This window comes from Pistacia vera, unplaced genomic scaffold (assembly GCF_008641045.1).
Source record: "Pistacia vera cultivar Batoury unplaced genomic scaffold, PisVer_v2 Contig359, whole genome shotgun sequence".
NCBI classification, from domain to species: domain Eukaryota; kingdom Viridiplantae; phylum Streptophyta; class Magnoliopsida; order Sapindales; family Anacardiaceae; genus Pistacia; species Pistacia vera.
Window position 1 is genome coordinate 1,934,306 of NW_022196178.1, and position 22,176 is coordinate 1,956,481.

The 22,176-nt window shown below is 35.9% G+C and overlaps 1 protein-coding gene across 1 annotated transcript; it reads right to left on the reverse strand.

The window, feature by feature from the left end:
- Positions 1–14,240: 14,240 nt before the first annotated feature.
- LOC116139772 (uncharacterized mitochondrial protein AtMg00810-like) lies at positions 14,241–17,033 on the reverse strand. Its single transcript, XM_031425429.1, has 2 exons — positions 16,407–17,033; positions 14,241–14,474 (listed from the first exon to the last, which is right to left on the reverse strand). The coding sequence occupies exons 1-2, from the start codon at positions 17,031–17,033 to the stop codon at positions 14,241–14,243; spliced, it is 861 nt and encodes a 286-aa protein (XP_031281289.1).
- Between the last annotated feature and the right edge of the window lie 5,143 nt (positions 17,034–22,176).

Here is a 22,176-nt window from a genome sequence, read left to right on the forward strand (position 1 = left end):
ATAAAGAGAAGTTGATTTAAAATTTGAAAGGCAAAACACATTTCTCTCAGCTTCTCTTTCTGGAAACAGGATTCAAACACCTTCCTCTCTCTTGTTTTTTCTTCCAATTTTTTGCAATTTTTCAATTTCTGTGCTCTTTGCATTTTTGTCATTCCTTGCCATTCCCGGTTAAGTTATCATGGCCGAGATCCTCAAAGAAACAGAAAAAATCCATCCACTCCCCAAATTGTAGGCACCATTGGGTCTACCAAAAATGGAAAAGAAAAAGTTGTGGTGGAGCAACTTCTGATGATTGAAGTTGCTCCACCAAGAGAGGAGATGACGCCAACAGAAAACATTCTGCTAGTGGAACAAGGGAGGGCAAGAGTTGAAACTGAAACTGAAGAGGAAGACGTCGATGCAAATTCCAACTAGGAGGTGGAAGAAGATGAAATTATTGGTCGTTGGTGCTAATTTGGGGACATCTGGTTGGTGTTTGTTGTTAGGGTCATTGTTGCATTTTGTCAACTAGTTGGAGGACATCAGAAGAGTAGGTGTTTTAGGCTTCCAAAGGACCGGGGAAGCCAAGTGAGGCCATAGGGAGGTTGTTTGTGGTAGTGACGTGTTGTTCTTCAAATGGGAGGGAGAGCCAGAAGATGGTGCAGTGATGATCTTGTCTTCACTGTAATTGACCATGGTCCCTAGTGCCATAAAAATCATGGCGGTATCAAGCGTCGGACATGATCGCTTAAGCGATCTAAAATCACTTAATCGACCAAGAGTAAAAGCGAAGAATCGCTTAAGCGATCGTGCATCTAGGCAGAAGTTGGTTCTGCCTTGGACATGATCGCCTAAGTGATTATAAATCGCTTAAGCGACCAATGTTAAAAGCAAAGGATCGCTTAAGCGATATAATAAATCGCTTAAGCAATCGTGCAACTAGGCACTTATTTATTGTCTTGTTCGTGATCGCTTAAGTGACCAACAGTAAAAGCAAAGAATCACTTAAGCGATACATTTAATCGCTTAAGTGATCGTGCAGCTGGGCAAAGGGAGGGCATCAGAAGAGTGGGTGTTTTAGGCTTCCAAAGGACAGGGGAAGCCAAGGGAGGCCATAGGGAGGTTGTTTGTGGTAGTGATGTGTTGTTCTTCAAATGGGAGGGAGCTTGAGCCAAAAGATGGTGAAGTGATGATCTTGTCGTCACTGTAATTGACCATGGTCCCTAGTGCCATAAAAATCATGGCGGTATCAAGCGTCGGACATGATCGCTTAAGCGATCTAAAATCACTTAATCGACCAAGAGTAAAAGCGAAGAATCGCTTAAGCGATCGTACATCTAGGCAGAAGTTGATTCTGCCTTGGACATGATCGCTTAAGCGATTATAAATCGCTTAAGCAACCAACGTTAAAAGCAAAGGATCGCTTAAGCAATATAATAAATCGCTTAAGCAATCGTGCGTCTAGACACTTATTTATTGTCTTGTTCGTGATCGCTTAAGTGACCAACAATAAAAGTGAAGAATCGCTTAAGCGATATATTTAATCGCTTAAGTGATCGTGCATCTAGGCAAAGGTTTATTCTGCCTCAGACATGATCGCTTAAGCGATTTGTAATCGCTTAAGCGACCAACGTTAAAAGCAAAGAATCGCTTAAGCGATAGAATAAATTGCTTAAGCGATCGTGCGTCTGGGCACTTATTGATACTGCCTTGTTCATGATCGCTTAAGCGATCTACTAAGTATAAAATCTTAGAATCGCTTAAGCGATAACATAAATACAACCAGATCTCTTAAGCGACTAAGTCTAAATACACAAGATCGCTTAAGTTAGAAATGAAATCTCTTAAGTGATCCAGTGTATTTAGATTATTTTTATTATATTTCACTAGATCGGTTAAGCGATTAACGCTATCTTAAACATATATGGTGTAGAATGTTTACGTCTATATTAAACATATCAGATGTACGATTCGTTCAGTGGATCATGACCGTTATTATATTTTAATTAAATTAGTTCTTTTACGGCTATATTAAACATATATGGTGTAAAATGTTTACGTCTATATTAAACATATCAGGTGTATGATTTGTTCATTGGACCATGACCCTTATTATATTTTAATTAAATTAGTTCTTTTACGGCTATATTAAACATATGTTTATAAACATGGAAAAGAAATATTTAAGTAAATTACCCTTAATCGCTTAAGCGATCCTATCTATTTAGCCTTGGTCTACAGAGTGTAGAGAAGATGGTTGCAGAGTTCAATTTTATATCAATATTATATTTTTTATATATTACTTTCTAGCCAAGGACTAACAAAAATAATAGAATAATAATAGATCTTTCAATTTAAGCAATGTTAGTTCTCGCTTAAGCGATCCTTCTCAAATTCAAGATCGCTTAAGCCATGTCAGTTCTCGCTTAAACGATTCTATACAAATAAGCCGTGATCGTTTAAGCGACAGTCGATGTTGCTTAAGCGACCAAGGCCAATTTTCTTCGTACTTGTCTATGATCCTTCTCAAATTCAAGATCGCTTAAGCGATGTCAACTCTTGCTTAAGTGATCCTGTACAGATAAGTCGTGATCACTTAAGCGATAGCCGATGTTGCTTAAACAACCAAGGCCAATTTTATTTGTACTTGACATTTCTTTCTCAAATTCATAAAAATTAGCTTAAGTGATGTCATCGCTTGCTTAAGCGATTTTGTATTGATAACATCTCAATATTGAATGTATTTATATGCACAATAACATCTCAATATTGAATGAATTTAGTAGCACAATAAAAGCAACAATTAAGTAACTAGAAAAGCATCCTTACTATCATCTATTCAAAACTTCAAACAAAAAGATATCCAATTGTCAACATAAAAAATTGAAAACAACAAAGCATTCATAACAAGTCCATGAGACCAAAAAGGGAATCTCATAAAGTATTCATCAAAACTATTAAAATTATTTTATGCTTCACTAATAAGTCTTCAACGGTTGGCCTTGGCAATTCTCTCAATTTCATCTTTTTTCTTGATGACATAGCTGAAAATACAAGGACATAAAATCAGTTTAATGCACTACAAAAGATTGACATACAACCAAGAGAAACTAGTGAACAAGTAACGAAACAACATCTAGCTACTCATCAAAATATTCAACACGCAAATCAACGTCTCATGTCTAATAATAGCCAAGTACCTATAATACAAGGAAAAAAAAAATTATTAACCAATATATTAAGGGTTGACAAATTTTAAAAAGCATCTAGAGAGTCGTTTAAGCGATCTAGTGTATCACTTACTGGATCGCTTAAGTGATCTGCTACCATATACCAGACTTATACCAAATCGCTTAAGCGATCTTCTGTCATATACCAGATCGCTTAAGCGATCTGCTACTATATACCAGACTTATATCAGATCGCTTAAGCGATACACCAGATCGTTTATGCAATCCATCATATCCAGAACACATTTTCAGTCATCTCCACCTACAATCGGTGCTACCACCCCCAGCTACCCACAATGCAAGAAATTTTTTAACAAATTTCACTTCTTTCAACTTCTATTACATCAAACACAACCCAACAATCTAAACAAATAAATCAAAATCATAACTCAAACCCAATCCATCATTAAATCTTTGTAAATCGAAATATAAAAGACGAAATGTCAGGAGGAGGAGGAAGAGGAGGAGGAGGAGGAGGATCTGTGTTGGAGAAAATGTTAATGGTGGAGGAATGCGTTAATGTGGCGGGAGGAAGAAGAAGAAGGTGCTTGGGTTTGTTTGCAAGAATTTTGACTCTTTGGGGACATATTATAATATTTAAAAGATTACACAATTATTCATTAATCCTAATTAACCCCTAATCATGTTTAATGAAGTTTAATAAAAAACAAGACTATTTAGTTAACATTTACAAACTATATAGCCTTTTAATTAAATTTTAACTTCAAATGGTCTTTTAATAAAATCCCCCGCCATATATTGTCAATAAATTTGTAAGCATATACGCCGGGTACTTTTATTTATAAAATCTTATTCTTTATGCTACCTGTTATTCGCGTCTTTAATTAATAACATTGTATCCCTATAAATATTTATTTTAGAATTTATTATTTATTTTAATTATTAGGTGCAACTAATACATTATTTATTAGTTAAACAAAAATATTAATTCATAACAAACAGTTAAAACTTAAAACTAGGCACTACTTACAGAAGCACGACAAGCTTCTGTTCTTTTCTTTTATTATAATAGTCACTATTAAGTATTAAACCCCGGACCCAGAAGGGACAAAAGTTGTGAAGGGCCACAAACACAAGAAAGAAAATTTGAATTTTTTGAGTCTATGGACTCTTTTTAATGCACAGCGGAATGGGTTTAATGAGCGTTTAACCTTTTGCTTGATGTTCACCAAAATAACAATTCAATGAATCAAGTTCAACCATGAGCAGAAAAATAAAACACGCTGGGATTTTTACATGGTTTAGCAAAAAGTCATTTTAGCCTACATTCATAAGACCACATCCAGGTTAAACAAATCTATAATAACAAACACGTTACAAACAAATCCATAATTGAAATTAAGTACAAAAAAGTAAAACACTCCCTAGTTTACAAGACACTAACTCCACTATCTGATCCCTCTAATATTCTGTCACTATTAACTTGACACCGAAAAACCTCTTGGATAGCTTGAGCTCCTCTCAAGCTTCAATAGTTGAAGCTTCCCTTCGACTCCACAGCTTAAACTTCCTTTAAGCTCTTAATCAAGGAACCAAGTTCGAAAAACTTCCCTTGAAATTTTGCCCTCATTTTCTTGATCCCTCTTTGTTATTATCCATTATAATAATTCGTAATTATATGTAACAGTTAACAAATTTAAAGTAATTTGAGATAAATTTCTTATATTGATTAACTAACAGTCGAGTTAAATAATTTTATTAGTTTCTATAGAGCAGGAATCAAGGGCCTAATTTCATAACATTATAAATAATTATCTGAGACGTAATTTTATGGATTTGTGTCACAAATTTGAATTAAAAATATGTATTACAATAGTTTGATCCTTACTTAAAATAGGTGTTATAGAGCATTAAATTTCAATCAAAATAGATTGGTAAATCTGATTAAAAACTCGCTCATACTTGGCTTCTAGTGTTTTCCTTGTAATTTAATACAAGTCTTTCATCAAGGACTGACAAACATTTTTTAAACTTTAAAAACATTATACAAGTCTTAATTTATTGGTGAATTGGATAAGTAATTTTAATATCCAAGTTGTACCCAAACTTTCCACAAAGCTTCTTATTTTAATCATATAAGTGAGGAGAATCTTATCATGTGCCAAGATAGATTGAAAGGGAAAAATGAAAAAAAAAAAAAAATTTAGTTAAATGCTTAAACTCAAGGTCCATGTTATTGAGTAATACTATACATATAAAGAAATCTTATAAAAATTTCTATAAAAAGTGACGTAACAGAAAATAAATAAAAAAGTGAATATGATGAGTTTGACTTTTATGTTAACTCTTATCTGTTACATTACTTTGTATATAAAGAGATATCTTCATAATTCTAGCATTATTGTATTTAATTTATTTTATGTGTTTAATTTATTACTGGTTATATATTATAACTATTTCTATGAGTAAATACTTGGTTACCAATATTAAATGGATCTTTCACATAAAAGAATTAAGGTTATTGTTGATGCGTGATTTGTATACCAACCAAACGCACGTGTGAAATGCTGAGTTGGCCCAGAAGACACATGTGGATAAGAGAATGAGAGTAAAAGAGGTGGAGAACAGTGTTTAAAGTGATTCGGATGCTTTAAGGAAGCAAGTCCTACATCCACTGATATTGTATTAATGATAGGAATCAAGTCGCGGTCAGCGAGCTGATTTTACAAATGATTACAAGGGAGAGAGAGAGAGCGTATATGTTATTTTTTAGAGAGATTAGTTAATCCCCAAAATGAGAGAGGAACCCTCAATTTATAGTGGGATGGATCAGGGTAATGATTATTAAATCCGTGATTTGGTGGGATTATCTATGCAAATCATTCTTTATGTCCCATTGCCCACCTCCTAGAGTAATTTGCGTGATTTGTTGCAGATATTGAACACGTGGAAGCTCTCTAGCTTCTGGCTAGTCTGACGCGCACCCACTACACTAATAGGAGCATGCTGCTCGTGTCATTGTGCGACATGGCCATGTCTGAGTGGCTGCAGGTCTACCTAGGCTCTGACTTTTCATGCTGACTAGACCTCGCGTCAGCCCTACTTTTTCAAGCGCAACAATTAGTTTTTATAATAGATGATGCATGTATTTCATAAGTTACAATTTTTACTATATCTTATTTGCAACTCTTATTTGAAACTCAAAGTTGGTAAAATTGATGTAATTTATGGACATGAAGTTTTCAACCGTCAAAAATCATTTTCTGTAAATAAATTGAGCATCTCGTAAATTCTTAAGTCTCAAACATAGTTGTAGGACATGAAGTTAGATTTTGAATTATAAGTTTAAAAAGTTAAAAAACCATAAAACAAAATGTTTTAAATCTACTTATCCCAAGATGTATGAAAAAGTTGACATCCTAAACGATGTGTCCTTATATAGCATCGTCATATCATCAATGCAGAGGCGTTAATGAAAAATTTATTTTGAGGGGTGGTCAAAATGTACTCAATGAATAGGAGCCACCTAGTAGGAAGTTACTTTTATAGGGTTTAAATGGCCAGTTGGGCACGGAAGCTTGTACGTAACTTCATCCCTGCATGGATGCCAAACATTATAAAAGACTTCGTCAAAGGCATCTTAATTTATTGGTGAATTGGACAAGTAATTTTAATATCCAAGTTGTTCCCAAACTTTCCAGCAATAGGTAGCCTAACTGCTACTAATATTAAGATATACATGCTAATTTAACTTTTGTTAGAGGATTCCGCAAAGCTTCTTAATTTAATCATATAAGAAACGAGAATCTTATCACGTGCCAAGATAGATTGAAAGGGGATCTTATCCCTCCTAAAAAAAAAAAAAAAAAAAAAAAAAAAAACATGTTTTCTTATGTTTCCAAAAGTAAAATGGTGTTCGTTTTTGTCTTGAAAACACTTCCGAACAGGCACCTAAAGTACTGTTTGGTGTACACGTGACCAGTTCTGAGCTAACTATGAATGCTATTGTAATAACGAGTTGGGGATGATGAAGATTAATGTAATTTCGCAAAGGGCATATTTGTCATTAACACTAAACCTAGTTTATCTTGGGAAGTTAAAACATGAGAAAGGATAAATTGGCAGACATTGTTGATATATACATAGAAACATTGAAAATGAAATAATAAAGTTGCAGTGACTGTATAGAATAATTTAATCTTAAACAAAAATTCAGTTGAAGGATTACGAAAATTTATATGAAAAATACAAGTTTAATTCAAAATCAACATTTTTCTTTTACTTTAATTGTTTATTTTGTGATGCTAGTATTCTTGCAGGTAACATATTGATTATTTCAAAATATAATTAGGGTTATGATGTTGAAAAGGAAATAGAAAATTGTAAATTAATAGTAGAAGATTTATTTTAGATGGATTACGTATATAATTAGGGTTATTTTAGATTTATTTCACTTATAACTGAGTCATATAATTGGGTTATATAATCAAATAAAAATTTCATAAAATTTATGTAAAATGATTATTATTATTATTATTAGTTTTTTTTTTTTTTTGTTTGGTTGTATGACTCTATTGTAAGCATAACATTACTCTTATGTATAAAATATGTTTATGTTTTATTTAACATTAAGATATACATGCTAATTTAACTTTCATTAGAGGATTCCACAAAGCTTCTTATTTCAATCATACAAGAAAGGAGGATCTTATCACGTGCCAAGATGGATTGAAAAGGGGAGAAAAAAAAACCATATTTTCTTATGTTTCCAAAGTAAAATTGTGTTTTGATTCTTCCTTTTTGTCCTGAAAACCGCTCCCAAACAAATAACTAAAGTACTGTTTAGTAGACACGTGACCAGTTCTAGGCAACTACGTTGCTATTTTAATAACAAGTTGGGATGGAGATTTAGGTAATTTCGCAAAGGGCAAATTAGTCATTAACGCTAAACCTAGTTTATCATGGGAAGTTAAAAACATGAGAAAGGATACACCTAATTTATAAAAGGTTGAGCTAAAAGAGCCCAGGGAGTGAATAATTGTGGAAGTACAATATAATTTGTTGAAATGACATTGAAAGTTTTATAACTTTACCAAGTTGATATAACTTTATCAAGTTGTTTAAACTTATACAGATTGGGTTAAACATGTTCATTTGTGCTTGTGGGATTGTTCATTCATCATCAACATAATCTAAGCATCCATGAAATAATGTAAAGCACACAAATCATTTTTACATGGTTCGGCCAACTGCCTACATCCATGGGACTAAGTACTCCAGACAAAACAAATTTACTATGATGAACATTTATAGTTCAATTACAAAATCAAAGTTAAGCATCGATTATAAAACACTCTCTGTTATCACAACACTTCAACTTCACCTTCTAGTTGAACCTTGTTCTACCATAGCAAGCTTCAAACCAAGAAACCACTTGGACAACCTTGAGCTCCACTCAAGCTTCAATGCCAAAGAGTCCTTCAGCTCCACAGCTTGAAACTCCTTCAAGCATTCATCAATGGAACCTCATTCCAACCACACTCAAAACAACAAAAGTTACAAGGTATTTTTAATCTTACCAAAGCATAATGGAGCCTGATCAAAAACGAAATAAACCTCAAAGGATATTTACAGAACTATCAGAGGTATATTCAGGCTCAAAAATAAAATGCAATGTTGATGAAGAATATAAAGAAAACTTGCGCAAAAATGCAATAGACAACCAGCCGACAACATCTTATATGTTTAGCTATTTTGGGAAAGTTTTCAACAACTTTCTTTGGACCACTTTTGAAAAGCTAAACGAATTTCTAGTACACCACAAGAGATATTGACATCTATATATTGACCACTTACACATATCTTAGACTTCGAAGAATATCCAAATTAACAACAAATGACAACATGACATTTGTATATAAAGTTTGACTGGACGAATGTCTTCACACTTGACTCTAATGTTGTTCGTGTATGCCCTAGGAATCAATTCTATTGTCAGTTTCAGGATATTATATCTTGTAAATATATTATGAATAAAAGAAAGTGTTCTTATTTCACATGTTGATTTACTACTTCATTTATATTATCTATTGTATGTGAAATGTCTGGATGATGTGGATCTTTAGAAGATCAAATAATCGAAGCATTTGCTACGTAAGTAATGTTAATTGGGTAGTTACATTGCATAGTAGGCATGCTAAATGTCTTCATTGAATATCACGTGATGGTATTAGTGTGGGTGATTATTAGTTATGTCATTAGGGCATTAGCATGGATAAATAGTTAGTGAACTATTTATCGAAAATGACCGATTACGATGAATCAAATAGACGTTTAAATTTTGGTCAATGATACATCGTAGGATCGTACTAGTGTATGACTAATTCTCAGACCGGAGACATCACTGTTAGATTCGCATAGGATGCATATGATTCATATGGTGTATAAACACGAGACTAGTCATGTCTTGTGTAACAAGCTGGTTTGGTCATATGTTATTCATGTGCGAGGACAAGTGGTAGTCAAGATGGGATCCATTAACTCGAAGTAGTCCAATCTTGAGTTCCTAGATGAATGTTAATAAACATTGGAAAAATGAAATCTCTGGCAGTATATAATGAATGTCAGAAGAAAAGTAGTTTTAGGTTGACGAGTTCCATTGTATCAATTGACAATTCGATTAAAGATTAAGTTAAGGGTTTTGACATATTATGAATCATTCTTAATCAAGATTAGACGACGAAGGGATTTTACTGCACGGTACATACGATCAGAAAAGGTTCATTGGAATTTATACTTTATTATCGTTTAGGGGTTATGAAACATTGCTAGACATCTACCATAATCAATGAGAGTTTTGATTATAAGAAATTATAATGAAACATATCAGAATTCGATATTGGGCCCACAGCTAGATCACAATGAATCAAAATGGTCACACATAAAACCAAGCTTAAGGAGAGAGAGTAATACATATCATTAATCGGATTAATGGTGTCTGGACGTAAACAGTTTCATTTGAATTAATGTATCAGTGAGAAATGATTGTCCATGGGTAGCTAACACTAACCAAATGTAATAAGGATTTATTAAATATTATTATTGAATTGGATTTAATAATGGGGGCAAAAGTGCACTAGTTTTATTCTAGAGGATTAGAATATTTAATGGATTAAAATTTAGTTTAATTATGAATTAACCATAAAACCAAGAACTTGACATAAATGTTTATTCTCAAGTTAATTTTAAATTGTTTGAGGCCTTCCTAAGACAATTTAAAATTGCACTTTGTGCCCATGGTATATAAATAGCAATAATACTGTACTTACAAACTCTTTCATTATGAAAACTAACATTCACTCAAAAACTCTCTCAGTCATAATCGGCTCTCTCTTCCTTGGCTTGTGTGGATCATATTTTGAGTTTCTTTAATCTCAATTGAAGAATAAAGCCTCCAAGAAAGAAGATCCAAACATTAAATAGTAAAGGAATAGGTAATATACTATTATTTTTCTTTAAAAACATGTTATTGATGTTATGTCCATCACTTTGATCATCATTTTCACTCCATTTCCATGTCCAAAATGCATGAATCCCAACAATGGTATCAGAGCATGTTTAAGTTCATGCATGCATGTGGCTTTTTTTGTGAAAAAGGCTTGGTTTAGACATAAATATGTTTCGACTTTAGATGCATGTTGAAGTTATTGTGTAATTTGAATACAAATGATGATGGATATGTGATATTCATGCTTATTAACATGCTTGTATGAAAATTTTGAGATTTAGAATACAAAATTTCTTGTTCTTGAAATCATATGTAACATGAATGTTTAATTTATTGCATCTTGATGCATTTTTTGTTAAATATGAAAATATCTCGTTCATATGATACATACAATGTGAGCATATTTGATGCAAATTTGATGACTTTGAAAAGGATGAATTCGGCCAAATATTATTTGGATGCATAATGTCCTTTGAATGCATGTTTGAGAAGTTATATGTGATATAATGGAGTATAAATGCATTTGGCTTGGATTGTATTGTGAATGCCTAAATGCAAGTTGGATGAACTTGAATTTTGTTTAAGTTTTGATGATGGTTTATGTTGATTAAATGAAGGTAGAATGTATGGCATGTTTGAGCTCTTGAATGAGTGTTTGATGATATGTAATTAGAGTTATAAATTGAGATGATATGCTTGATTAAATCTTGGCCATCACATGTTCATCTTTGGTGATGACTGAAGTATGAAATGGTGCATATTGATGTATAGGATTAAAATCACCTTTTAGTTTGATTGAATGTGATGTGAGAGCGTTTTAATGCAATGGGTAATATAATATTTTATATGAGCATTAAGGTAATGAAATTATGCATGTACCCTTGGTTTAATCATGACATATTTTGTGTAATTATGCATGTACCCTTAGTTTATAAATATGGCATTATGATTTTATTATTTATTCATGTGATGAATAAATATTAGTTTAATGTATAAGATATATTAAACTGGTATAAGATGCCTATTTATAAAATGCCCACCATGTTTGCATGCTCCCATGCGAACACGTCGAGGTTTCTCTTTAAGAAGTTCTCAAGGTCCTCGACCATCTTGCCACTCAAACCACTGCCCATCTTTAGCATGCGAGTTGGGTCTTCCTCACTGACCCTTATCTCTCGTAGTTCTTCTGTCAGTCCTGCTATGGGCTCTTCTTTATGGACGCAAGGATCTATGGTATCATCAAGTGACCCAGGTTTTAGTCTGGATTTAGTAATGACCATTGTCTTCGAGTGCGGCCATTTCTGGGCAACATGTATAGCTTGATTATAGCATTCTCATGATTCCTTTACGCAGCTCCTGATCGTTGCAACTCCTTCGAGTCTCGAGAATCTCATCGCTTGGCAACACACCGATGTCATCGTGCTGAGATCATCCAAGATTGGCCTTCCAAGGATGATATTGTATGTAGTCGGGCAGTCCACTACTAAGAACTCGGTCATCACTGTTCTAACCTTGGAATTTGCCCCCAGTGTCACAGGAAGATCGATTGTGCCCTTGGGTACCAGATTGTCCCCAGTGAACCCATAGAGTGGCGAAGGGTACGCTCTCAGGTCTCTTTCTGTGAACCTCATTCTCCAAAAAGCTTTCAAGAAAATGATGTTCGTTGTACCCCCGTTGTCAACCATCACCCTCAACACTCTAGCGTTGCCAATCCTAGCCACGATTACAATTGTGTCATGATTGTGGACAGGTGTTCCTTCATATTCTTTGACAATAAACCCACTACCTTGCTTCCTGCTTTGGCCGCTTGGGTGACTTTTGTTCACAACTCATTACTCGGGGGACTAAGTCTGTTATAGCCTTTTGAGCATATTGCTCACGAGCGCGCCTTGATATCCCTGCTATCTCAGGCCCCACGTAGATCATTTCCACCAGATCGTCATTGGGGTTTGGCAGGGCCTGCTAGACTTGGTTCTAGGTCTAACTTGGTGCCTGAATATTTTGTTCGCCAATGTTCTCCCAAGGCAGTGTTGTCTTGACAAACTCTTTTAAATGCCCCCTTCTAATCTGGTTTTCGATGGCATCTTTCAAAGCCTTACACTCATTCGTGTTATGCCTAACATCCCTGTGATATCAACAATACTTCTGCCGATCTCTTCTACTTGGGGCCCCACTTATTCTTTCGGGAGCAGACAATCTCTTTGCCTTTTGGGAGACCTCAAAAATGTGGGTGATGTCCCAAGTGAGCCGGGTATATTCTGCATACCGTAGGAAAGGCTATTTATCCCCGCGGTTATCTATTCTTTGCTTCTTCTAGAAATAGTTATGATCCCTATCATTGCAATCTTGGCGCCCACGTTTATCTGATAGGCGATCCTATCGCTTTTCTAGGGCCCCCTGAGTTGAGCTTCTTGCCAACACTACCCATGGGCTTTCCACTCGCTGGTATTTTGTAGCCATTTCGTAGAACTTGGCCAAACTTACATGATCTTTGCATTGGAGCTCTTTCCACAACTCTATGCTTGGTCGAACCCCTGCAATCAGTAGAGTTTGGATGGACTCCTTAGGAGCATTGGCAACCTTTGCCTATTCATTCTAGAACCTCATCAGATATGAGGTCAATGCCTCGTCTCTCTCCTGGCAAATATTACTCAAGTAACTCAATGGCATTGCGAATTGCCTCCTCGCTGCGAATTGCTATAGGAATAGCAAGGAAAATCGAGGCCAAGAGTTGATGAAATTAGCTTTAAGCCTCTTGTACCATCTCTTGGCATCTTCGACTAAGGTGACTGTGAAACATCGGCATTTTGCTGGATCACTGACCTGGTGCAGCTCCATTAGGTCGTTAAAATTGTCGAGGTGATCTTTGCGGTCCCTTCCCCCATTGAATATGCTTTCTGGTGCCCTGAACCCTTGCGAAAGTGGGGCCTGGCAGACTTTCTTTGTCAAGGAAGAGCTCACTACCTCTTCTGCTGGGTTGTTCTGGCGAGCCTTCAGATTATTGAGCATTTTTTACACGCGATCGAGGTCATCATTTTGGTTGCTCTAATTGGCCTTATTGAGCCTCACTTCGAGCAAATGAGCTCACAAGTCTATCGCTTGCAAAGCTCCCCCATTATGCGCATTGGTATGCGAGATTGAGTCATGATATCTAGGCACATAAGTGCTATCATGCTCGTCAGTGTGTTGCTCGTGACATCGTTCATAACCGAAACGTCGATCATTGCACCCTGACGTACTTGGCTTGCTCTGTGAGCTTGCGAAAGCTGGTCCTATCTTGGTCGTGGGTTAAAATCGGCACATTGACGTTGGGAATACCACCGAGCTTCTTGGTGTTGTCCGTTATCTTTGCTTTCCCTTTGCGGCTACTTACCCGGCTGTTGCTCAGGATTCGTCGGCCCGTGGGATTCCCGTCTATGAGCTGACTACTGTTTACAGGGATGGCAGTGTTGGTCGCCTCTTGGCACTGATGAAAGGGATTGTCCGCCAGTCGGATTCACACTCGTCGGGGTGATGGTAGTGAAATGCGATTGGTTGGGATTTGGAACAGTTGGTTATTGGTTTCACAGCTCGGCCACATTCTGCAGCCCCGCCTGTGCAACCATTATCTTAATCATTTCCATTAGCTGGCCGTTGTCGGGGTTTGATATTCTTGCCCTCTTGTTGTTTGCGCGTGCTAGACTGGTAGCACAGGTGGTCGATGTCCAACATTCTCCTGTAATACCTCCTGGTGGGTGGTTTCCACGTTTTTGTGGTTTTCGATCATGGTTTTTGATTTGGTGTATACCATCTTGAACCTGAAACAGACAAAGAAAGCTGTAAAAGTTACCAAAATTGCTTGGAGCATTGGTGGAGGCCCTTCTTCTAGCGCCAAAATGTTGATACAGATTTCTGCACCAACCAACGAGCTTTGATCGACCTCGTTGGGATTAGAGTTGATGTGGGCGTGATTATGGATAATCAGCCATGGATGGTTTATAATGCGGTAAATAAATTGCAAAGGAGACTTTTAAAGTGGTTCGGCGAAGTTAACAGCCTACGTCCACTGTGTTTTTTGTATTTGCTGTGAGAGCTTACAATGCAATTCTTAATAGAAATTTTGTAACCCCTCTCTCATTGTTTGAGGGGGTTTATATACAAGCTTTGTGAAATGGAAAGAATGAGATTGAGGGGATTCTGATTGACTGAAATCATAATCCTGATATTCTTGTGATTGAGTGCTACAATCACGCAGTGATCGCTGTTGATTTGGTCATTCCCATGGTATTTGGGATTTGAAGTGATCTGGGGATTGATTGAATGATGGCTCAAATTGTTTGCGACTAACTTGTGTTGGGTCGAGCTTTCACTCGACAAGCTTATGCTTGGTCAATCAATCGCCATCACCGAGCTTCTTCCAGGTCTAGCTATATCCTCGCCTCAACCTAAGCTTGCTAGAAAATCACACACAACAATAGTGCATGTCTCTTTTAACCTTTTGTTGATATTCATGTTTCGAATAATTTTTTAGAAGCAAAATATTATGATAAATAAAATAATTACCTTTGAAATTTTTTGCTATAGTTTAAGCCATCTTTAAATCATATATCATCTTATATACAGTAGCAATGTTTTAAAACCCAACCCGGGCTTTTACCCGGTCAAGGGCCTGGGTCCTAGGTTGACTGGTCCAACCGATTTAACCGACGGGTCGAACCGGTGACATTAACATGTCTTAATCAAATGAATTTGAATTCAAAAAATTAATGGGCTTAAATATAATTTTAGAAAAAATTTAGTTTAAACTTTGAAATAAATTGTTAATATACAAGGCAATAGATAGATTAAAGACAAATAAATAAATTAAATTGATAAAAAAAATTAGAGGGAGAGGTCAAACTTCTGGAACATGAATTAAAAAAAAAATGATATTAAAGTAATTTTAATAAATTGACTAAAATAGAATTTTAATTAAAATAAATAGAAATATAAAATACAAATTAATAATATTCAAATTTATCTAATAAATAAATAAATAATAATATTACTATAAATATAGAAGAAGGTGAAGAGAAACTCAAAATCTTATCCCTATGACCTATCCCTGTACCTTATCCTTATGCCATCCTGTTTCTCCCAAAAAAAATCACAACCATCCATTTCTTCATTGCAAATGCATCTCTCATAGTGTCACACCCGATTACACACTCTCCTCTCCTCTATCCACATTTCAGTCATCATTCATCAAACAAACATCACCAATCAACGATTTTAATTCATCATCATCATCATCAAAAATCTCAATCATAATCATAATTAAAATCCAAAAGAGAAACCCCATCAATCCTCTGTTAAACAATCCAAAGAAATAATAAAAAAGAGGAGGCTAGGGTTTCATTGATATTGCACAATTCAATTGAATATAAAAAGTATGATTTAACCTAAATACAAAGATATATATATAGGCTAAACAAAGAAAATAATGAAAAGACAAATCTACCCTTAATAAACAATAAAACAAAATATCTCATATTTCTTAACATCTCCCCTCAAACTCACGACGCGGTGGCTACAAGCATCGAGAGTTTGCCAACTAGAAAATGAAAACGGGAAATAGAATGCGACTTGGTAAAGAAATCTGCAATCTGCAAAGAAGAAGAAACAAAGGGCAAGGTAATGGTGCCATGCTTGAGATGATGACGAGTAAGGTGACAATCGATCTCAATGTGCTTAGTTCGTTAATGAAAAACCGAGTTGTGAGCAATCTGAATAGAACTCTGGTTGTCACAATACATAGGAGTGGGATGAGAAAAAGAAACGCCCATATCTGCAAGTAACCAACCTAACCAAACAATCTCTTTGGTAGTAGATGCCATAGCACGATATTCTGCTTCGGTTGAAGATTGAGAAACAATGGATTGTTTCTTGCTCTTCCAAGAAATAAGATAATCGCCCAAAAAGATACAGAAACCAGTAACAGACTTGCGATCCGTGGGATCACTGCCATGATCAGCATCAGAGTATGCACGCAGCTCCAAGGAAAAGGTGGATGGAAGAAAAAGACTCTGAAAGACTGTACACCGAAGATACTGCAAAATACGAAGAACAGCTGCCCAATGAACGGTAGTAGGAGAAGCAACAAACTGGCTAACAACATGAACATCATATGCAATATCTGGACGAGTAATAGTGAGATATACCAGACTCCCAACAAAAGTACGGTATAAAGTAGGATCTGACAAAGGAAAACCATCAGAAGAAGAATACTTTGCATTAACCTCAATCGGAGCATCGACAGTCTTATTATCAGTAAGTCTAGCCCGTTCAAGAATATCTGTAACATATTTCGACTCAGAGAGAAGATGTAAAGATTCCATTCTCATAAAAATATGCATAGTAAAAGTACATGTAAAATAACATAAAAAGTTGGGCCCAAAATTTTCTTTTATTAAACATACGTATTCTTTATACAAATATATACAAGATTTGTATCATATGCAAAACTATCAAAATAGGGTGGACAGTGTAGCCATTTCTCTTCTTGTGCCGATGTCCATCCGACTGTGTCCTCATCCAGAACTTGCAAAAACATAGGGAACAATGAGATGAGCACAAAACAATGCTCAGTAAGTAAACCCTCTAGTCATAAGTAAACCCTCTAGTCAATTATCCCCGTAATTCTCTCTCTAATTCTTTCCCTACAATTTTTATTGACTCTTTCTCTTATNATAAAACAAAATAACCCATATTTCTTAACATCTCCCCTCAAACTCACGATGCGGCGGCTACAAGCATCGAGAGTTTGCCAACTAGAAAACGAAAACGGGAAATAGAATGCGACTTGGTAAAGAACTCTGCAATCTACAAAGAAGAAGAAACAAAGGGCAAGGTAATGGTGCCATGCTTGAGGTGATGACAAGTAAGGTGACAATCGATTTCAATGTGCTTAGTTCATTCATGAAAAACTGAGTTGTGAGCAATCTGAATAGAACTCTGGTTGTCACAATATATAAGAGTGGGATGAGAAAGAGAAACTCCCATATTTGCAAGTAACCAACGTAACCAAACAATCTCCTTGGTAGTAGATGCCATAGCACGATATTCTGCTTCGGTTGAAGATTGAGAAACAATGGATTGTTTCTTGCTCTTCCAAGAAATAAGAGAATAACCCAAAAAGATACAGAAACCAGTAACAGACTTGCGATCCATGGGATCACTGCCATGATCATCATCAGAGTATGCACGCAGCTCCAAGGAAGAGGTGGATGGAAGTAAAAGACTCTGAAAGACTGTTCCCCCGAAGATATCGCAAAATACGAAGAATAGCTGCCCAATGAACTGTAGTAGTAGAAGCAACAAACTGACTAACAACATGAACAACATATGCAATATCTGGACGAGTAATAGTGAGATATACCAAACTCCCAACAACAGTACGGTATAAAGTAGGATCTGACAAAGGTAAACCATCAGAAGAAGAATACTTTGCGTTAACCTCAATTGGAGTATCTACAATCTTATTATCAGTAAGTCTAGCCCGCTCAAGAATATCTACAACATATTTTGACTGAGAGAGAAGATAACCTCTAGGTGAGTAGGCTACCTCAATACCTAAGAAATATCGTAGAGAACCCAAATCCTTCATTTCAAACTGTTGAGCTAACTTTGTCTTCAAAACTGAAATACCATCAATATCATCACCAGTAATAATCATGTCATCAACATATAAAGACAGAATGATACGACCTGCATCAGTGCACTTAACAAAAAGAGCAGAATCATGACTACTAGAAGCAAATCCAAGGGAAGAGATCACAATAGAAAATTTCTCAAACCAAGCACGATGTGCTTGTTTAAGACCATATAACACTTTCTTCAGCTTGCAAACATACCCAGAATCATGTGAAACACCAGGAAGGGGCGTCATATAAACTTCTTCTTGAAGATCTCCATTCAAGAAGGCATTTTTAACATCAAGTTGAGAGATATGCCACTGACGAACCGAAGCTACTGCAATAAGAGTACGAACAGTAGTCATTTTTGCAACAGGAGCAAATGTCTCCTCATAATCCATACCATACTTTTGAGAGTACCCTTTTGCAACCAACCTAGCTTTGTATTGCTTAATAGATCCATCAGAATTAGTCTTGATCTTATACACCCAACGACAACCAACAACAGTCTTACCAGGAGGTAGAGGAACCAAATCCCAAGTACCTATCTTATGCAAAGCAGAAAGTTCCTCATCCATAGTTTGCTGCCAAAGAGGATCAATAATTGCCTCTTTATAGGAAGAGGGCTCAGAGAGACAATGAATATAAGCTAAAAAAGAGGCAAAAGATGAAGAATAACAAGAATAAGCAAAATCTGGTAACTTTGTGGACTTACGAATGCATATGGATTGACGTAGAGGTGGATCCACAATCTCAGACGGAGCTTGAGGGACCATAGGAGAAGAGGGAGCTTCAGGTGTGCTGAAGAGTAAAATGTCAGTACCTGCAGAATGATCAGTACTAGGAACCTGAGATGACAAACTATCAGAATCCTCAGAAAAAGGATCTATACGAATTAGATCAGATCTAGTCAAGGTATGAGCAGTGGATGGAATAGAAAAGAAGGTATATGCTCAAGAAAAACAACATGACGAAAGACATAAAGTTTCTGAGTTATTGGATCAAAACAACGATACCCCTTTTTACCTTCACCATAACTAAGAAAGACACAAATAGCAAATCGAGAGGACAACTTGCTACATTTTACATGAGAACGAAGAACGAAACAAGTACAACCAAAAACTTTGAAGGAAGAATAATCAGGGGCATACCCATACACCTTTTCGAAAGGAGAAAAACCTGAAATATGAGAAGATGGAATTGCATTAATCAAACCTACAGCAGTAAGAACAACTTCACCCCAAAACACACTAGGAACAGAAGCAGACAATAAGAGAGAACGAACAGTTTCAACAATATGCCTATGTTTTCTTTCAGCAACACCATTTTGCTCAGGAGTATTTGTACACGAGGTTTGGTGAACAGTTCCATCTAATGCAAGCAACTCACAAAATTTATTAGAAGTGTATTCCCCACCCAAATCACACTTAAAACATTTGATAACAATAGAATGTTGAGTTTTGACGAGAGCTCGAATGGTTGTATATATCTCAAAGAATTCAGAGCGATGTTTAATTAAATAAACCCAACAATAACGAGTATGATCATCAATAAAAGAAACATAATATCGAGACCCTCATTTTGTGGCAACAGGAGAAGGTTCCCATACATTAGAATGAATCAAATCAAATGGAGAAGAAGAAACAGAAATACTTCGATTAAAAGGTAAAGCCGAAAATTTTGCTAGTTTACATCCACTACAATCAGAAATATCACAAGTTTGCAAATTTCCTAATGCCCCTGTGGATGCCAAAAATCTCAAACGAGAAGACGAAGCATGACCTAAACGAGAGTGCCATAAATAAAAACTAGAAGAAGAAGGACTCAAATGAAAAGAAGACAAATCAACACTAGTAGTAGCAGCATCAGCACCAGTAGCGGCAGTAGCAACATCAACACTAGTAGCGGCAGCATCATCACTAGTCGCAGCAGCAACTGACACTTTTAACTCATCCAAAATATATAATCCCCCCTTCCTACGTCCTGTCCCAATTAGCTTCCGAGACTGTAGATCCTGCATATAACAAGAAGAAGAAGAAAAGGTGACTAAATTACCAGAATCACATAATTGACCAACAGAAGCAAGATTTAATGTAAGTTTTGGAATATGATAAACATTAGAGAGAGACAAGTGAGGTGTGACAAAAGAACCAACACCTGCTAAAGGCATATGAGTGCCATCAGCAGTCATGATAGGAATAGAAGACGAAGGAGACATAGAAGCAAAAAATGAAGAATCTGGAGACATATGATGTGAAGCACCAGAATCCAAAACCCATACAGAATGTGACATACCTGAAGAACTATGAGAGAACTGACCTACGGAAGAAGAAGCAGACATAGCTTGTGGCTGTAAGGAGAGAAACTTCTGAAATTGCTCAGCCAGAGTACTAGGATTGGTGAAAGGACCTGATGAAACTACTACTGCAGTATTAGACTGTGGTGGTTTGTAACCATGAGGTGGTCTATGAGCATTAGATTGTGACTGGTTGCCAGACTTCCAAGCTTGAGAGTGCTACTATGATTGATTATGTTGCCTCAACTTAGGACATTGAGCCTTCTAATGACCTTTTTGCTTACAGAAACTGCACTCGTCGAAGGCAACCCTTGTGTAAGGCTTATTCTGATTATTAAAGACTGTCTTCGAAGATACTGCTAACATATAAGGATTAGAAGTAGAGGTAGAAAGAATTCCCTTTTCAGAATGAAACTTAAGACGTATTTCTTCAGCCAATAACTCACTGACAACTGAGTCAACAGAAGGCATTGGAGAACGATGCAAAATTGAACCTCTAAGTCCTTCAAAATCACTGCGAAGTGCCGTTAAAAATTGTACCAACCGTTGCTGCTCCCTACGAGCAATATAGGCACCACATGCCATTAATTCTGCAGATTCTGTAAGAGCCAATTGATCCCAAAGATATGTCATAGCAGGATAAAACTCATGAACATTCATATTCTTCTGCTGAAGAGCTCATATGTCATTCTCCAATTGATACTGCTTTGCAAAATTTGATTGAGTGAATAACCTTTGCAGATGATCCCAAACCTCCTTTGCTGTCTCATACTTTGCTAATTGTGTACCTATGGAATGCCCAACAGAATTGTTAATTCAAGTAATAATTTTTGCATTGTTTGCTTCCCAGGCATCTATCAAATCATCATAACCCTCATTAGTATTCTTAGGTTTCACACAAGTTCCACTAACATATCTTCACATCTTTTTACCTTTAAGAAAATTTCTCATCACATAACTCCAATACGAATAATTCTTGTCATCTAACCTCACGCTCACAGACTGAAGCGAATTGTCTCTTTCAGTAGCCATATTCAAAACAAAGAAAACCAGAATGTAAAAGAAAGGAAAACGAAATACCAGATTGCAGAAATTGAACAAATATCAACGAAATACCAGATTGCAAAAACTGAACGAATACCCTCTCCAAAAAATTGGATCCGCATAAGCTGTGTTTAAGATTAAGCCTCGTCCCATGAAACCTGGCTCTGATACCATGTTAAACAATTCAAAGAAATAATAAAAAGAGGAGGCTAGGGTTTCATTGATATTGCACAATGTAATTGAATACAAAAAATATGATTTAACCTAAGTACAAAGATATATATAGGCTAAACAAAGAAAATAATGAAAAGACAGATCTACCCTTATTAAACAATAAAACAAAATAACTCATATTTCTTAATACATACCTCCCCTGAATTCTCTTTCAACTGAAGGTTGTTTTTCTCCGTCGCGATATCTTGCAATCTGACAGTGATCTCCTTTATATTGGAAATCATCATGGAATTGAACTTGAGGGATTGTGGACTGAATTTAGTACAGCAAGTA

What these genes read in the sequence shown, in the direction of transcription:
- LOC116139772 (XM_031425429.1), bottom strand. Translation starts at nt 17,033, where the DNA reads ATGGAATCTTTACATCTTCTCTCTGAGTCGAAATATGTTACAGATATT. An exon ending in TTCAGATTGCTCACAACTCG is followed by an intron (nt 14,475 to 16,406) that starts GTTTTTCATTAA and finishes TGTCTGTTTCAG; the next exon opens with GTTCAAGATGGTATACACCA.